Consider the following 18,755-nt stretch of genomic DNA (forward strand, 5'->3'; position numbering starts at 1 on the left):
CCACTTTTCTCCAGATTCTCGCTACGTTTCTCCATTTTCTGTTATCTCTTCTCTTATTTTCTTCTCTTTTCTTTCTTACCGCTATTTTTTACTTTTTTCTTCTTCATGCTACTGCTATTTTTATTTCTCTTCCTTGTGACAGGGGTTTGCTTTGGCCTGGGGAGTTAAGTTCAGCATTCGCTTTAAAGTTATCTGGCGCCATCTAGTGGTGTAAATGGGTATAACGTCTAGACCCCGAATGTAAGACGACCCCCACTTTTTCAGTCTTATTTCAATGCAAAAAACCCCGTCTTATATTCGGGCCAATACGGTAATACAGTTTGAACGCAAGCTAAAGATAGACTTTCAGAGTTGACGTTGAGAAGCACAGGTGGTGTGTAACTTTCAGCGGCAGAGGGGATCCAGTTTATTCAGTCTGCTTTTTGCAGATGACGCAGTCTCCTTGGGTCATTGAGCCGAGAATCAGCACCTCCAAATCTGAGACCATTCAGTTAAAATCCTTTTAAACAAGGGAGGAAGTACCGGTCTGTTGTGATGAAGAGAGAGTTGAGTCAAAAGGCAAGACTCTGCGGTCGATGTATGTTCCTCCCCCTCCTGGGGTCACCAACTGTGGGTCCAAACTCGAGTCAGTTTGAAGCAGAGTGTGAGTAGTATGTACCGTCTGTTGTAACAGCTGGCTCTGATCACCAACAAGGCACTTTGCTCTCGTCGTGCCGGCAGCACCTCCCAAGTCGTGTAAACAAGTCGATCGATACCATCCTCATTCTTTGATATTTTTGGGCTCTAGTGGCCCTTTATTGAAGATGCAGACTGGAAAGGGGTAGAGAGAGAGAATGGGGACGACACGCAGTAAAGGTGCGCAGGCCGGGATTCGAACCTGCGACCGCTGCAGGAGGAGGACTGTAGCCTCAGTATATGAGCCGCTGCTTAACCCACTGCGCCACCGAGCGGCCCCTCATTCTTTGTTTTTGAACAGGCACTGATGGGGCTTTACACCACTGGCCATTATTAACAGCACATAACAACCATGCTCTTGCTCTTGCAAGCTCCCATCATTTCTACGAGCGCCGAAGCAGCGAAAGCCTGCGGTGTTTGATGTCATTCCCCCACTTCCATCCACCCTCCATCCACCCTCCATCCACCTTCCATCCTCTGTGTGACCGTCCACCCACGCCTGGCATGATCCATGTGTCATCTGCCGTTCTGCTAACATGCTTCGACTTCTTTTTTACGTTGGTCCTCTAGCTCAAAGTTCCCTTTTATTTTATATTCCTCACTTCAGTCACTGAAAACCTTTCAGACGTGGATTTCTGTATTTCTGACCTATTTTTCTATCTCTCTCCCTTTTTTTCCCCTCTTTCTCTCCTGCTTCCCTTTTCTCCGTGTCTTCTTCTCGTCTCCATGTGTGATCTTCTCGGGCACCTACGGACCATGACATTGCCATACGCACAAATTTCTTTCTCTGTGCTTTTTCTTCTGTGTTTTGTTTGTTTTTTTTTACCATGTGACTGCTGTCGCTTGGACAAACGCCGCTGTGGATCTTGTGTGTGAATCTTTCACTTTCGGTCACCGACCTCAGCCACCCTCGGCTGCCAGAGCGTGACGTGCAGCCTGGCGCCTCTCCTGCTGTCCACGCTGACTCTGCTCTGGCTCTCATAAACTGATTTCATGCAAAGCAGAAGGAGGATAGTCTGAGCCGTTAAAAATCTACTGGCCCAGAATCCTTTGCTGTCTATGCCTTTTGACCCTTGTGCAGCCACACACAAGAATGGAAACATAACAGCGAAGAGTCAAGACGTTGGTTTCATGATGTTATTACAGGGTGCTCGGTACTTGCATCATCCTCACATTTGGGTTTTTGTTTCTGTTCTTCTGGTTTCTGTCTATCTTTTGTTTTCAGCTAATATCATGTTGGATATAAACTGATTCAGGAAAGGATTTTTGAAATGATGATTTGTCAGTTGGAGCTGATGGACATAGATCAAGTGATTGGTAACACATTCATAATGCCTTAAAGGAATATTCTGGTGTTAAAACCACCGTATGTCTATCATTAGATGGGAAGGAGTGCAGACTTTCATTAGTGGCTAAAACTTCATGAATCGAAGCAATTTTGAGTTTGAACAGAGTTTGTTCACGTTAGACCTTGATGCAATGGGAGTTACTTCAAAATAAATTGGTATTTTAAACCTCTGACAAGACTCAGCAACATCATTTCACTTAACTGGTAGTGGGTTAGAGTCCCTGCAAAACCACCTGAGGTTAAATAAGGGTGCAAGTATCGATGAGTATACACTTCTTTGCAGTATCTGATAGCGCCGTTTAAAAGTCGTTTTTACAAACAAGTTTTTCCGAGGACAGGAAGTTACACTGCACTGCCCTCCAACTTCCTGTATTGGGTCGGCAGGTGGAGAAGCAGCGCCAGGAGAGTTGTTGGATTGATGCCGCTATGTCAGCATTAATCTCAGCAATATGTTGTCATTTAAGGCTGGAAAATCCCACCTGGAAAACTCTGACATGCTCATTACGCAAGGCCGCAGTTCGCTGAGACGGCACCAGTGTGGCTAAGAATAACACAAGCAAACATCATTGAGCATTTGAGGAGCCACCACATTAAAAAAACAGGAGTTTATGAAGTCAAACAGAAGGATGGACGAACTGCAGCAACAAATTCCTGGAGTCTGTTGTTCAGAAATAAAAAACGCTCCTCCAAAAAAGGTTAGAAACCGGATTCAGGAAGGAAAAAACTGAAGAATTCATCAAATTAGACGAACCGTCACTGAACATGATGGATTTGACGAGTTGAACATCTGGAGCTGCGGTCCAGTTTCCGAGATGGGAAACACATGATCGGTGACCAGCCATCATCACGTGGAAGTCCGCTGGGACTGGGCATCACGTAAGTAGCCCTCACTGGCTAGAAGCAGCAGTAGAACGCCGTAACCGCCGGTCCCAGCGGGGGTCCGCTGGACCTCATCTCAGCTCTGTCAGCGCTCGGTTCTTCTCTTCCTGTGAAGATGTTTGGACAGATTTGTAACGTGTTAGCGTTCAGAAGCACGCTTCAGCGAAGCTCTTCGTGGACTGTTACACGGTCTGTGGCGAGCACCTGCGTATCCGAGTCTGGTGCTACACTTTAGCGCTCCAGTCGGGCCGCTATCGCCGTCCACTCAGCGGCTTTTAGACATGCCCAAACAAGACTTCACGGGGTTTCACGGGGCGACTGACCAACCTTCTGCTCCCGACTAAAAATGTTTAAAACTGTTATTGAAGACGCCTTTTTTTTGTTGAGAGTTTTATCCCCCCCAACAATTTTATTTGATAACATTATATCTACCACTGAATAATTATACCATGTAATTTTTTTCATTTGTTTTCCATTTCGTCGGTTTAGATGCGTTTGTTGTTCTTGACTTGAACTTGAACAACACCAACAGCCCTTTTATACATTTTTTTACACATACAAAAATAAAAAAAACTACCTGCAGTGACCTTTTTTACGCTATCGTTTAGTGGAAGGACATTTGTAAGTCTTGAAATGAAATGATGACCTTGGTGGATTATCCCAAGTCTCACTCAAAACTGCTTTGATTCACATAGTTTGGGCTCCTTGCAGAAGTTTGCGCTCCTGATTGTCTAAAAATAAACCGAAGGTTGTTTTGACTCTTGAAAAGTGGGGGGTGATAAATAGCTACTGTACACTGTATTAACTGGACACGGCAGTTGTAAAAAACGTTTATTTTGGATTTCCGCACCTATGAAGCAGGCGCATCATCCCGCTGATGTCATATTGACCTAAAAAGCATGAACACGGCATGAAAGCTGACGCGAGGCATGACCCGGCGTTCCTCAGTTTGCTATGCAGCTGCTTCAAACCTCCCCAGCTGAGCATTATGAATGTGTTCAACAGGAGACGAGCGCAAATGCTGTGCCTAAGTTTCTTTTTTTCTTTCGGAATCAAGCTTGAAATGTTCTGCTGTGCAAAATGAGGGAAGATAAGGTTTGCAGACAGATTAAATGTTGGGACTCGTTTTTTTCCAGACTGTTTTACTTTTCCCACGATAGTTTTGTGCTCATTCTTCAAATGCATTGTCATGTAACTGCCTTGTCTGGAAAGGGAGGAGCGTTGTGCAGAAAACAAAAAAAATAATCCAATCATGTTTTGTGACAAAGTGTACATACTCTTTTAAAACTGATATTCGAGAAATACAAGAAAACCAGCTGTTATTTTGACAATTCCTGTTCTCTTTTTACCTGAAAGCAGCGAAATGTCTGAAAACGTTACTGCAACAGCTGTTATACACTAAAACTTTCATTTAAAAGAATGTGAAATTATTTTATTCTCTGAGACATTTTTGTAAGTGCATATCAGTGTATTTCCATGTAACCATTGTAGGGTTGAAATAAATTCTTTTTTTCTTTCAAGACAGTCATGTCTTCCTGAGGGTTTGCCGACTGAGACTCTGAGATGTGACGCAGTTTAGAGGCTGATTTTTCCTTTTTTCCGGGGAGTTTAAATATCTCTTTTCTGCATGTAGTGTTGCATCACACTGAATGTGCTGCCCTCGGACAACTTACAAAGTTTTCAAAGACTTTCCTTTGGAAATAGGGAGAATAACATTTAAATTCACCAGACGGCATATCGTTAACTGGAAACTTAAGTGCTGTTAAAAATATCTTTGGAGATCAATCAACAATTCAACGCAAACGTTCACCAAGTGATAACCTAATAACTGTCGGAGAAGAAAAAAACAACACGATTGGACCTGGACGCACCGCAGTTCGGTTTTTCTGAGGTTTTACTTCGTCCGCTAGTCCTGAAGACGTTTCAAAAGCGGAGCGCTTGCAAGTCCCACCTGAGCAGCAGGATTTGTGAAGTCACGAGGCTTATATCCCACATTTCTTGTTTCTTCTGGAGTTGTACGTACAGGAAGAATCCTGCTGCCAAATAAAATCAGCTTTTCAACTTCTGACATGAACTCTGATCAGAAACTGGAATGAATTTTTGTGGGTTTTTTGTTCATTCATGTGTCTGACTTCCTTTCAGACCATTTACTTGTCAGACTGTACATCAACAACTGGACAACCCCCCTCTGATATCACCTACAGGTGTAATGGAGTCAGTTTGAGACGATCCTCAACCAGCTGCTCCAGCTGCTGCGTGAAGTAGCAGCTGATTAGCCGCATGCTAACATGCTAACAGGCCCGGACAACCGCTGGGTTTCGCCAAATTGCTGAAGAGGGAGAGGCTCAGGGATAAATGGGATGGGAGGGGGCGTTAGTCACAGTTGACGGTACGAACAGTCGTTCCAGTTTGAAATAAAAGATATTTGTGCGAGTGAATACTATGTTTCATGCCCCCGGTGCTCTGACTTCTTCTATCGTCTCTATTAAGCGCCGCTCACAGCGCCTGTAAACAATTCACTATTAAAGTAGCGGGAGTGGTGACAGCTGGCCATTAAGACTGCTGTCACTCAAAAAAAAACATATTTCTTGAAATAATTATACCCGGCGAGGTTCGTGAAAGTTTCTCCGTCCTGCAGTTGACTTGGATGTGAAATCAAGCTCGACGGACCAAGAGGTTATAAGTACGCAGGGAGGATGATTGGAAATTGACTCGCGGAGCCAGACGATTGAAGTGAACCTTGTTTGTTCCTGTTCTTTAGCTTCATGGAAGCCAAGCTTCTAATGTTTCAGCGTCTGTCTGCAGGACAAACGCCAGTTTCAAAGGACGACGGGTCCAGGAAGCGATTCAGCACCTTCTCACTCCTCCTTCGTGGACTTTGTTGTCCTGCCAGCAAGCAAACACTCATTCTTCTCGCTGGAAGTTTGCTCGCAGCATCCTTTATTGAAGCAGCTCGTGTATAAAGACACTAAGAGCAAGAAACAAGTGTGTGTGTGTGTGTGTGTGTGTGTGTGTGTGTGTGTGTGTGTGTGTGTGTGTGTGTGTGTGTGTGTGTGTGTGTGTGTGTGTGTGTGTGTGTGTGTGTGTGTGTGTGTGTGTGTGTGTGTGTGTGTGTGTCGGGGGGGGGGGGGGGGGGGGGGGTTTACAGATGACAGCTGCAATGACAAAAAAGTCATTCTTGACATGCCGGGAAAAAGAAAATAGGTTGATGAAATAAGGAGGAAAATTTAAAGTGAAATCAGATTTCTGTCAGATGCTACAGAAACCTCCAGATCAAAAAGCATAAAGTCTTTGATATTGGCTCAGATATTTTTATCATTATTATTTTAAACTGATGCCAGACAACACTGGTTTTCAATGTTTTCCAGAGCTTTTAAAACCTGCGATCCCTGAACTACTGTATGATCCGTCACTATTATGGTGGAGTCTGTGAAAAATAACCTGCAGGAAAAGAAAGTGGACACAACTTGCATGGCCTTGGAGCTCCACAAACGGCCCTTTTTATACACAACCTGCTTCATTTTAGACATCTGTTTTCTGGGAGCGTCATCTCATTGAGGAAGGGTGTGTTTATGGTAACCGCACAGCTGTAGTCTTGAAATATTGCAGTGAGCGTGAAGGTTATTCAAAGACACCAGCAGTTTCCACTTGTTTTGACGTTTGTTCTGCACTCTTTTCTACGACTCACTGGTAACCCGTAAAGTCAGAATGGATGATGGGATACATCAAGACTTGAATCACTTGCATTTACGATCAAATCATTTCATGTCATGAGAGATGATAAAACATTTCAGTAATTACTATTATTTACTAGTAATTACTAGCTACATCCATAGACATTCATCCATGGATGAAGGCTGCTATCTGGCTCATTTGCTCACCTGTCCTAAAAACAGCTGGAACAGCCGACTCTCCAGCCCCGCCATCCTCCAGGTTAACCTGCAGCTTTTCAGATTGATACTTAACCTGGACCTCCACTTGTTGGCAGCTTTAAACAAGCCACCATGTCTCCAGAGACCTTTGGGTGACTTCACAGGTGCAGTTCTACTGTAGTCTCCAGGGTGATCACTGATGTGAGTCGTACAGTCTGCATTGTAGGTGACAAATCTGTTAAATTGTTCTGGTTATGGTAGCATAGCATGTATCATATGGAGCCAAATCAAGGCCAAAAGTTTTGCTAATTTGAAAATAAAATTTGAACCTGAAAATTCTTTTTTACAGTTTCAATTTATTTTTTTCAGTATCAGATCTGAAAAAAAAGAAGTGAAACTGAAAAAAAAAAGACGTGAAACTGAAAAAAAAAGATTTGAAAGTGAAAAAAAGAAGTGAAACTGAAATAAAAAGATTTGAAACTGAAAAAAAGATCTGATACTGAAAAAAATAAAATTGAAACTGTAAAAAAGAATTTTCAGGTTCAAATTTTATTTTCAAATTAGCAAAACTTTTGGCCTTGATTTGGCTCCATAGTATCATGGAGATGGAATGATGTTGACCGTTAAAGAGTCGGGTAGGAAAACAAACCCTCCTGAAGCATTTAGGACACCTTCTCGCTGATATGGTTTTGAAATAAGCAAAATTAAGAAGCCTGTTGCTGTTATACTAAAAGAGGATTTTCTCTATTTCTCTCAGCAGCCTGTCAAACATGTCCTTGTGGAGTGCTCGTATGTGAAGTGAGCGTCGTATTTGAAAGCCAATCTCAGAGGTTTTCACTTGAAGAGGTATTTATGTGTCGAAAAGAGCACTTCTGCTTCAAATGAGCAATTGAATGAGGTTTTTCCATTTGGTTTATGACTCTTGATGGACCACTTAGATGCTCTCACCTCGCAACTAAGAACGTAAAAGCATCATCTAACTTGGTTATTTCAACCTTAAACCCCTGAAGGCTAGAAATGACTGAAATGTGGTAATGGCCCGTCTCTCCAAGCCGGAACGAGGAGACGGAGGAAAAGTTCAAACAAGCGCATATGTCTGCTATGATTATTGTTTCCCCACACCACCCCTGGATTGGTATTTAAACTGAGATTTGTATTCCCTATCAGTTTTTCACGAGCACAGCAGTTAAAGTAAATCCCAACTTTAGTTCTTAAAATCCGATCTTAAATTCCCCTGCAGTTCCTTGTTCCTCTTGCTGTTCACCTTCTCGAGTACCCAGAACTTCTGGTTTGAGTCCCGATTGTTGTTTCCCATGTTAAAGGACGATCCAGATATCCGCAGCTTGAATCCTGAACTAGACGCCCAATGAAAAAAAAGTTAACGGTAGAAGTCATATTTTTTTCTAAATGAAGCTGCTCTCATGTAGAATTTTCCTCATCGAAATATCTGGATCAGCTAAATACAAGGAAAAAAAACAGGGTTGTCAAGCAATTGCAGTTTTTAATCGCAATTATTCCAAAGATTTTCAAAGTTAACTCACAATTATCATACAAATAATTTTTTCAGTGTTCTGTTTACCTTGAAAAGATAATTATCAATACAAGGGTAGACAGTTGTCTTTGCTTTAAAGAGATGGTTGTTGTCCTGGAAGTCTAGAGAGGACAAACTTTAGTCCAACAAGCAACAACTGATGTTAATCGGAGTAATTCTGACACAGATTCAACATCTTCTGATTTTAATCAGTTTAAATAAACATATTTGCATATTTTTCAATAAAACGCTTTAGTTTGTAATGTTTAAATTCACATCCATGACAACTCTGAGGGGGGTGAATTTTCTTTTAAACACATCAGATGAATAAATATACAGAAATAAATGTGTTTATAATAAGAGGCGTGTCCTTTTTGAGCGACAGTTGATCTTGATTGATGTACGGTGGCGTGTACCCATCGTTCTCCAGAGCAACATGTACGAGGAAAAAGTGTATGTACTTTTTTTTTGTTTAATAGTCGATGGGGAAAAGAAACTTCAGAACCGACCAGTGTGTCACATGACCAAAGCGTCCTGCTTGTAGTTTACAGTCTTTTACAACCATAGACTTCATAAAACAGTGGATGAAACATTTGGTCACGTGATTTGTTGGTTTCTGAAGACCGGCTTTGAAGCTCGTTTTTCTTTGTGCGCGACGCAGCCATGCTGCTTGGAAGCCGATCGGACCATGCCCACTGTATGTCAATCAGTTAGTTTTGCTCCCAGCTCCTTCGGCCAAACCCTGCCCAATAGGAATGGGCGATATTTTACCGTTCACGATAAACCGTCAAAAAAATTCCCCACGATAAGAATTTGTCACGGTAAAAACGATAAATTCCCGTTGATGATGTTTTTGTGTAAAACTGATTTATGGTTCTACGTTAAATCCACGCACAACGTACGTGAAGGAAGGAAGGAAGGAAGGAAGGAAGGAAGGAAGGAAGGAAGGAAGGAAGGAAGGAAGGAAGGAAGGAAGGAAGGAAGGAAGGAAGGAAGGAAGGAAGGAAGGAAGGAAGGAAGGAAGGAAGGAAGGAAGGAAGGAAGGAAGGAAGGAAGGAAGGAAGGAAGGAAGGGAGGGAGGGAGGGAGGGAGGGAGGGAGGGAGGGAGGGAGGGAGGGAGGGAGGGAGGGAGGGAGGGAGGAGGGAGGGAGGAAGGAAGGAAGGAAGGATATGAGCAAGAAAGAAAGAAAGAAAGAAAGAAAGAAAGAAAGAAAAGAAAGAAAGAAAGAAAGAAAGAAAGAAAGAAAGAAAGAAAGAAAGAAAGAAAGAAAGAAAGAAAGAAAGAAAGAAAGAAAGAAAGAAAGAAAGAAAGAAAGAAAGAAAGAAAGATAAATTCCCGTCGATACGTGTTTGTGTAACAAACATGGCAGATCTGAGTCATTCCAGTTTTGCAGTACAGGTGGACTCATTTAATTGTTTTTTATCAATTCAATTTAATTGGTGTAGTTTAGTAGCATTTAGTATTCTTCTATAGCAGTGATTTGGGGGCTCCAAAGACTGAATGTTGTGATAGATTTATAGTTAAAAAGGTGGAGTTGAATTGGTATTTTTTTTAATCGTCATTTTTATCGTTATCAGGATAAATGCCAGAAATTATCGTGATCATTTTTTTAGTCCATACCGCCCATCCCTACTGCCCAATACCTCCAGAGCTGCCGTCAGACGTTTACAGCAGGATGAACCGTTTACCATGGGTTGACCGCCGCGTTAAGCCGGCGCTGCGTTTATACAAATGGATGGTTGCTTCGCTAAGCGCAGTAACATGGTGATTACGGATGAGGAAGTGATGGCGGCTAGCCATTGGCTGAGCCCGCTGTCAATCAATCATATTAGAAATAAATGTCTTGCTTGATATAAACTCTCTTTACGCTGACCAGAACACGTCAAACACGCCTTCTTTATCCAGTGATGGGTAACAGCGTCTACTTTAAAAATGCCTTTTGATGTTCTGCAGATTAAGGGGTAAATCCACAAAAGGATTGCGCGGCTTTTGCGGCCGCTAAACCGGTGCAAATGAGACAAAAAGAGAGCGTTCTAATTCACAAAGCACCCGCAAAGGGCGAATTGCAACACAAACTGCGCTGCCAAGCAAATAGCGTCATGGTGCACCTGTGCCATTTGCATGCATGTAAATTAGGTAATATTCATACATTCGGCGCAAAATTGCCCCTTTTCTATGCAAATAAGCCTCATTGCAAAAAATGTCTAATTCACAAAGGCCAGCGCTATTTGCCACACGCAAAAATAGTGGAGCAAATACCGTCTTTTCGAAGCGTGAGAGAGACAAAAGCATGAGTTTGAAAAGTGGGGGGGGGCATGTCCCCCCTGTTCCCAGTGGAAATTGCGCCCTTGCGCCTCACGGCGTTTTATTTTCACTCGCTTTATTTTTTATTTCTGCAGTTTTCATTATGGACCAATCTGTGTGCTGAAATATGGAGAACACTGGAAACAGCTCCGCTCGACTCAGACAAGTGCAAATTGCACTCAGCTCCAAAACCTTATGGGCGTGTCTGCGCCGGTATATCATTAGTGCAAAATCTTTTGTGAATAGGACCTTAAAGCGGGGCAAAATGCGGGCACAAATGCGTCGCAATTCACAGCGCTGTTTGCGGCCGCAATCTGTTCTTTGTGGATTTGGCCCTAAGTCCTCTGTTGTCTATGCGCTCCTCAGTCCCACTGCTCCCCGCTCACTCTGCTGTCACTGGTTACCTCCCTAAACCAATCAGAGACCTTACTGCCAGTCATGTGACACAGAGATGACTGGAGGATGTTTGTTTTTGACCTTGGCTTAACCCTGCCCTTAGGCTGATTCCATGCAGGGATAGAAGCAGTGGGAGTTCAAACTATATATATTAAACGTCATGTTTAGAAAAATGTGCATGCGTTAATCTCGCATTTCTACAAAAAAGAAACCTTGAACAGAATTTGCTTTATTAAGGCGTTAACTTTGACATCACTTTGCCAAGCCCATAATATTTCCAAAGCTGAACAGGATTAAAGTGAATGTTTCTGCTGAGGGAAGCGTGAGTTTGACATGAAGATCAAACAAGATCCGCCAGTAAGTTGTATTTGTTCTGAATAATAGAAATGTTCCTCCAGCCGCCGGAGTGGAAGTCAGGAGCGTCTGCAGTGATTTTCAGCGACTGCTTACGGAGCTGCTTCAGTCGTCAAAGGAAGACTCTGAACGTTATTAAAGTCCAGCCGGAAGCAACTGCTCCCTTTGAAACTGTCACAGGATCACAAGTTGCTCGTACTTCATGCCGTGGTGTGGGAATAAAAACATTTTAAAAAGGCCAGCATGGGTGGTGAAATAAGCGAGGAAAGACAGGGAACTTGAATGTGAAAGCTGTTGGAAAGTGACACAACTAAATGCTTGAACCCACTGAATGTTTTTATGGAGAAGAAACAAAACCCTGAAGATAAAGAAGGAGAGTAATGTCGGCTTGTTGACAATTAAAATGCAGTCGCAGAATTTCTTCAAACATTTGAAGATGAACGAAAGTTTATTATGTTATCTGCTTTTCTTGACTTTTAAAGGTTCAGATTTCTCCCAAACCGTCATAAATGCAGCTTTAAGAGATGAAGGACCAATTTATTTTTATAACCTTCTGCGAACATCAGCTTCAATCCCTAAACTGCAGCACAATTAAATCCTGTCAGCCCCGCCCCCTCCCGCTGACCCCAGTTCAAAAACAAACGTTGCTGTCGTCATGTCACGTGACTGGCTGCAAGGTCTCCTATTGGTTTATGAAGGTAACCAGTGACAGCAGAGTGAGCAGGGAGTAGGGGGACCAAGGAGCATATAGAAAATAGAACATTTTGACTCGCAAAAGTCAAACTAATCCACTGTGGCACTCGATCAATAGACATAAGGATAAAAACTGCATGAAATATGACTGTTCAAGTAAAGCTGATTAAAAACGAGCTCTTTGAACACCCAAATGTCTGTGTATAAATCAAATCATTACTAGTTTTCCCTCCATGAAAAGCTTCTGCAGGTTTGGAGAGTTAATTGTGCTGCAGTGCCACACAGTGGACTGACTCCAGAGACACATGATTATTTAACTGATGAACCAGGACCTCGGACATGACGACGGCTCTGCTCGGGTCATGTCCGGGGTCTCAGTATTGGCCAAATGTGACGAACAACGTATGGCTTTTTACACCATGATATTTTTTATTCAATCAAAATAAATCTAAAAGGCGAAAATAAAACAATACTAAGTCTGACCATGGTTCATTACCTTCCGATGCAGATTTGCAGCTGTGCTGCGGACCATTGTCCTGTTACATGACCTAGTTTACGATCTTGAAGATGCAAAACAACCCAAATCATGATACCTCCACCACCGTACTTCACAATGAATATGAGGTGTTTCTGCTGAAATGCTGTTTGGTTTTCTTTTGGACATTAAGACCAAACAACCCCACCCTGTCTCATCCGTCCACAGGACGACCACGTGGTTCCAGAAGTTTCCTGGTTTGCTCAGATATAGTTTGGCGCACCTCAGTCATGCCCGCTGGAAACCCTTCCACGCAGTCCAGTCTTCTTCAGATCCGGTTGTCGTGGACTTTAATTGTTTGTACGATCGGACCTGGGAGCAAATATGCTTGGATGTCCACTGCTGGGAAGATTGACGGCTGTCTTGGATGTTTTCTACCTCTAACCCTTTCCAGGTTGTGGTACAAAAACGACAGCTTCTCTAAGACATTTGCTCGTTTCTTTCCTTTTTGGCATCGTGTCAACACACACCTGAATGCTCCAGACCAGCATGTCTGCTCTTATAGAGGTCTGCACACATGCTGATGATCACATTGTCGTTAGAAGCGCCCGGTGCAACTAACCCTCTGAAGTCCTGTGGAAGCTCCAAGGAGGTAATTAGTATTGCCCACATGAGTTTTCTTTTAGGCTTAATTTGTGAGGTTTTTCATCGTTTTTCTTTTGTCGACTGGCCCACACTCACATGCAGATCTGTACTTCACCACCAGGCGCTCTTTGTAAGGATACCACTCCAGACCAAGTGGGGGCAGCATGTGACACAAGCTACTGTGAGAGTTCATGGCTTTTGCTTTCATAGAACCGATTCCTTGAACAAGTGTCGGCCCAGTAACGCTCCTACTGTCGTTTCTATCAACAGTTGTCTGACATGAGAGGTCAACTCGTACACACACTTCTGACAATGTGGCCACAGCCGGACGACGATGTACTAACATTTTGTTACACTTTTTGTATACTGCCAAAGTTAAAGGTCCCATATTTTGCAACTTTGATCCAAAACTCTGGATCATGCAGCTTAAAGCCTGAATTATGGTTCTGCGTCAAATCGACGCTGTGCCTAAGCCGTCACCGTAACGCCGTCGTGAACCCTTCGGACTTCTCCGTCACTCCATTTCGCCGCGGTGCAGTACCCCCCGCGACCGCTAGTTCGCAATCTTTTCCTGAAAACAAAACAAAAAAAAGTCACACATACACGAAGAAAAGAGCGCGGAAAGTTCACGACTGCTTCAAATCGGAAACCGGAAATGCGTTGCTACCAAGCAAACCAATCACAGCCCTCTCGTTTGCGTTTGGTCTGCGTTTGGTCTGCGTCGCCTCGACGCGTAGTTACAATTTTTGGGAGGTACGCGTCAGCGTCGGCGTCGGCGACGGCGTCGTTTTGACGCAGAACCATAACTCAGCCTTAAGTCCTCTACTTTCTTTGTCGGCTGGTGAGCACCCAGTTGGTCGTGCCCCTCCCACTGCTACCTGCTCACTCTGCTCCTGTTGTTTACAGCCGGTCACATGGCACAGCAACAGACACAACTGGAGGATGTTTGTTTTTGAAATGAATTCCCACCACCGCCCACCGCTGTGCGAGGATAGATGCGTGGGCAGGGTTGATCTGTTGTATGTCTGCTCCGCCAGAACCTTTATTAGGTGTGTAATCGGTTCTGCACAAATGACGACCAGACGGCCTGGAAACTGGGTATATAACAGCTGAAGGCGGGTTTGAAGCTTTAGTGGAGGGGCCTATCCAAACTACGACTTTAGCAACTGTGCTTTTTTGAGTATTTCATGAAATTATTATTATTTTAGTGTTCACTAGCACAAAAACAAAAAAATTCCATCCTCCCCGTAAGACCATATTTCTAGGAGGATATGGGTTGGTCCAGGACCGCCGACCCCCTTGCTCAGAAATGCTCCCCGTTCACCGTTCGCCCCATTAGAGAAGAGGAGATATAAACAGTTGACTTAACTTTAAAGAACATCCACTGAGCAGAGGAGTGCTTCTTCTCTCCGGGACAGTTTGATGAGCCATTGATCGTGAACAGACCTGATGAACGGTGGCAGGTCTTCAGTGCCTCAGGCAGACATTTCACTTAGCTGGAGGTGTTTTTCACGGCGGGCTCCTTGTAAAGTCTATAATGTACCTTGTTCACATGTGTAACGATATTAGCCGTGCCGTTTAAATGCTACGTGTGATTGATGTGGTTAATGTTGAATACCTCCACGATCGGTGTGGACTGGTGGAGGAGCGGCGTCCTGTGGGACAGCATTTCAATCATGTTGAAGTCTGGACCTTGACCAGGTCGTTCCAAAAGCATAGTTCTTGTGTTTTTATGCCATTTTGATAGGGATGTACTGATACCACTTTTTTCCAAAACGAGTAGTGTACGAGTACTTGCATTTCAGTACTCACCGATACCGATACCGAGTACTTACACCATTACACATAAAGTTGTGCCCCCAAGCGCAGACTGTCGGGACGCCCGGTTGCGACATGCGGGCCCGCCCGGGGCCTCCGCACCCTCGCAGAAACCACACCCCCAAACAGCGCTCTCACCCCGGCTGCGGAGATGAGAGGCGAACGGACGGGAGTGCCGTCTCCGTCGAGCCCCCGCTTGCGTGGGGCGCGGCTGCCGGTGGACTCAGGTCTGCGCGCGGACCGCACCCCCCCGGAGCTCCGGCTCGTCACCTCGACACGTCGGTGCGCCTGGCCTGCACACGAGAGCTCCGAGCCAGGGGGGAGACGGGAAAGAGAGGGGGTGGCCTCCGGGTCACCTCCCCCCTCTGCTCCGCGCTCTCTCTTTCTGCGCTCACCTCTTTTTCGCCTACAACTTCAGATCAGACGAGACAACCCGCTGAATTTAAGCATATTACTAAGCGGAGCAAAATAAACTAACAAGGATTCCCCCAGTAGCGGCGAGCGAAGAGGGAAGAGCTCAGCGCGAATCCCCGTCCAAGCGTCGGGCGCTGGAAATGTGGCGTAAAGTGGTATCGGTGGCAATTTTACGAGTACGAGTAGTTATGCACGGTATCAGACCGATGTTAACACGCGGCTGAATTCTCCTGCACTACCCTGATGCTAAAGCCTGCCAGCATCAGGTGATTTCTGCCATAATTTCCCACTAAAGAGAAGGCTAGAGCAATGGGTACCTAACTGCAGCCTGCACATGTAGTTGAGCCTCGCTGACACTTCAAGACTCATCGGGAAACCTTAACTTCGTCCCCTCTTGTTTAATGGGCAGCATCAAGGAGGATGCTCTGAGAAGTAAATAAAGGCCTCATTAGATTTTTCAAAGACTCAAGCAGGCAACCAGAGATGCAATGTACGTTGAAAGGTTCAATTTTATGCAAATGGAATGCAAATGTCATGGATTTTAACTCCCAGCAGACACTGAGATCTAGCGAAGGACTTTTTCTGCTCCTCTCAACTGATTACATGACTTCAAACAGTGATTATGATGCCTGACGGCTGCCATGACGTGGTGGCAGGACTGTGCAGTCGCGCTTGACCTTTAACTTCTTCATGTGTTATGTTGATTACACATCTGTGTTGGGTAAGTGAGTTAACTGAGCTGTGTCAATGTAAGTGCACGCTTTTAACTTGACCTAGCGATGACATATTTCACCACTGTAGCCTGTAACGTGTTTAAAAGTCTTTTTTATACCACATGTGGTATACTCATATCTATTGTCATGAGCCAATATTTTGAGGTGCAACAGGTGATTTATTCAGGCCACAATGGAACAGTTCATTACAGGAACCTGCAGTTCCTGTAATGAACTCTAGGGGCTCTAAAAGCATAAACGTATCTGTTTTTTAGCTCAAATCCACACCCACCACGCAGAAGAAACCGAGGACCCGACTGAGGTCTGCAGGACACAAGGATTTGTTTACCTCCTCTTAAAATCACTTTTTTACTTGAAAATAAATTAAATATCAAAAGAGAATATTTCAACTGCAGTTTAACTCTGCTCCGTCTGAATGGCCTTGAGCGTCAAACCTTGTATTACATGTGTTTTTCTCTTTATTCGTTTATCCGTGCAATAAAATGTCCTGTTTTCATGCTTTTCCCTCAAAATGTAACTGCAAATGTCAAGATGAACGATTTCCAAGGTAGCTGTTTTTAACCTTCACATTCTCAGAGACAAATCAGCAAAAAAACTTAAAACGAACCTGTAGAAACAAGAAAAAAAAGTCATAAATGTTGTGAGTTTGGCAACTTTTTTCATTCTGTGGTAAGAATTGTAAAGACTCAGTTGGCCGATGAATAAGAACTTGTCCGGTGTAAAATATTAGTTCCTTTTTTTTTATTGCAAACCATTAATGCACATGAAGTCACATGGCAGCATCTGTGTTGAACCCTGACGTTAATAACTGCATCATGTCAGAATTTACAGTTACGATGTTGTCCAAGGTTTACGGCGCGCCACTTGTCCCGTGCATCGCGCCTGTTCGCTTTGAAGGGTGTTGCCAGGCCAAGTTCTGATTCCGTCTGTCATGGCGGGAAATGTTCAACCTTCGATGCACACATCAGCCAATCAAGTAGGAAGTTCTTGCCACTGCCTCTCAAAGCACGCAGCTCATTTGTGGAGTGAAGGACAATGAAATGCGATTGGTTGTTTATGGTACGACGAAGCACCGCCTGGCAAAGTGTCAACGTGGCACTGCTGGGTTTCAGCGTTACTCTTGGTTACACTTTGGTATCTTTCCCTAACATTCAGTCGTTTTCTCTTTCGTTACTTTATTTACGTTTTTCTCATTCCGCCACACATGACACGGCTTTGCAAACCCCAAGCAGCCAAGGAGCTCCTCTAAAGACCCATGGAGAGAAAGAGGGACTGACTGGAACCAGATCCCAACAAATATTCCTTTAGATGAAAGAGAAACTGATAATTAACATCAGAGAATAATTAAGGTTGCCACTAATGTCGCCAGAATGAATTAACTAATTAAGATCCGTGTGTAAGATCTTCGTCCCAGGAATCATTTAACCGATCAGTGCGGCATGATGGAGGGATCGAGCCGCTTAAAAGTCCATGATCTGAGTTACAGTAGTTGGTTCCTTTCCACCACTCATTTTCTCGGGCTGATTGTTGGTGTTTTTAGTTTTTAAAACTTTTAAAACTCTGTCAGTTAATGTGAAACTGAACATCTGAAGCGAGTCGATGCCTTTGACGGAGACCTGTCAGGTCCCTCTGGCTTTGTTCCTCATGAAAGTACTTTTGACAGCATTGTGAAGCCTGACTGCAACCCTCATCGTCTCTCTCTCCTCCCTCTCTCTTTCTAACTCTCCTCCTGCCCCCTCTCCTCCACGTTAACCCCTTTTTTCTCCTTTTCTGCCTGTGTGGCGTGCGTATCCTCTCTCTCTCTGTCCTCGCCCCACCAGATAAGCTGAACAGGGGTTCAGGACTGGGCACCGGCGCCATCGTGGGCATTCTCATCGTCATCTTCTTCCTGCTGCTGGTCGGCGTGGACGTCACCTGCTACTTCCTGAACAAGTGTGGCCTCCTCATGTGCATCGCCGTCAACTTCTGCGGGAAGGCTGGCCCCGGCGCCAAGAGCAAGGACATGGAGGAGGGCAAAGCGGCGTTCACGTAAGCGTCACGTTACCTTCACATCCACGACAAAGTTCAGTTAAATTCAGTTTTATTCATAAAGCACCAAATTAGGACAAACAAATATAATTCAACTCATTCAAAGATTGTTCTGATCAATACCAAGTAAAAGAAATAGTTGTATTAGATTACTCCTCGGATCCTAGTGGTCAGTAATGGGACTGCAGGTCTGAGTTAAACCAGACTAAATCCACCAGGAACCACATTTGCAGCTTTTTCCTTCTACTATGATGAACTAAGTTCAGCTTTGTTTATGTTCATCACAACAGAAAAACAGCACTAAAGTATTCTGAGATGATCACTCCTGTAAATGTCTAATAAGCCTGAAATGTGTATTAGCCTTTGTTTTGATCAAAAATTCTGTTCAATATGTTGAACTATTTCTCATCGCAGCAGCTGTGAACGCAGCAAATAAATATTTCAGCAGAAACAAAACAAACAGCCTTCAGAGGGTGAATCACAATCAGCTGCAGAGATGAGATGCACAGACATATTTTGCAGCTTTAGATCTCGACATTTCGCTGCCTGTGAGCAAACACTTTAAAGCTCAGGTCAGGCAGAGCGCCG

General features: G+C 44.0%; 1 protein-coding gene across 14 annotated transcripts in view; it reads left to right on the top strand.

Annotated features, from left to right (window-relative positions):
• Positions 1–18,755, top strand: part of ncam1a (neural cell adhesion molecule 1a) — a 383,668-nt gene that overhangs the window by 348,413 nt on the left and 16,500 nt on the right. For 10 of the 14 annotated variants that reach the window (XM_061740349.1, XM_061740348.1, XM_061740352.1 and 7 more), the window contains one exon: positions 17,960–18,167. In XM_061740349.1, the coding sequence (XP_061596333.1) occupies positions 17,960–18,167 (208 nt within the window). Of the gene's footprint in view, positions 1–1,579; positions 4,394–17,959; positions 18,168–18,755 lie in introns of those variants that run through there. The other 4 variants (XM_061740359.1, XM_061740361.1, XM_061740360.1 and 1 more) reach the window with 1 other exon arrangement.

This window comes from Cololabis saira, chromosome 14 (assembly GCF_033807715.1).
Source record: "Cololabis saira isolate AMF1-May2022 chromosome 14, fColSai1.1, whole genome shotgun sequence".
NCBI lineage: Eukaryota > Metazoa > Chordata > Actinopteri > Beloniformes > Belonidae > Cololabis > Cololabis saira.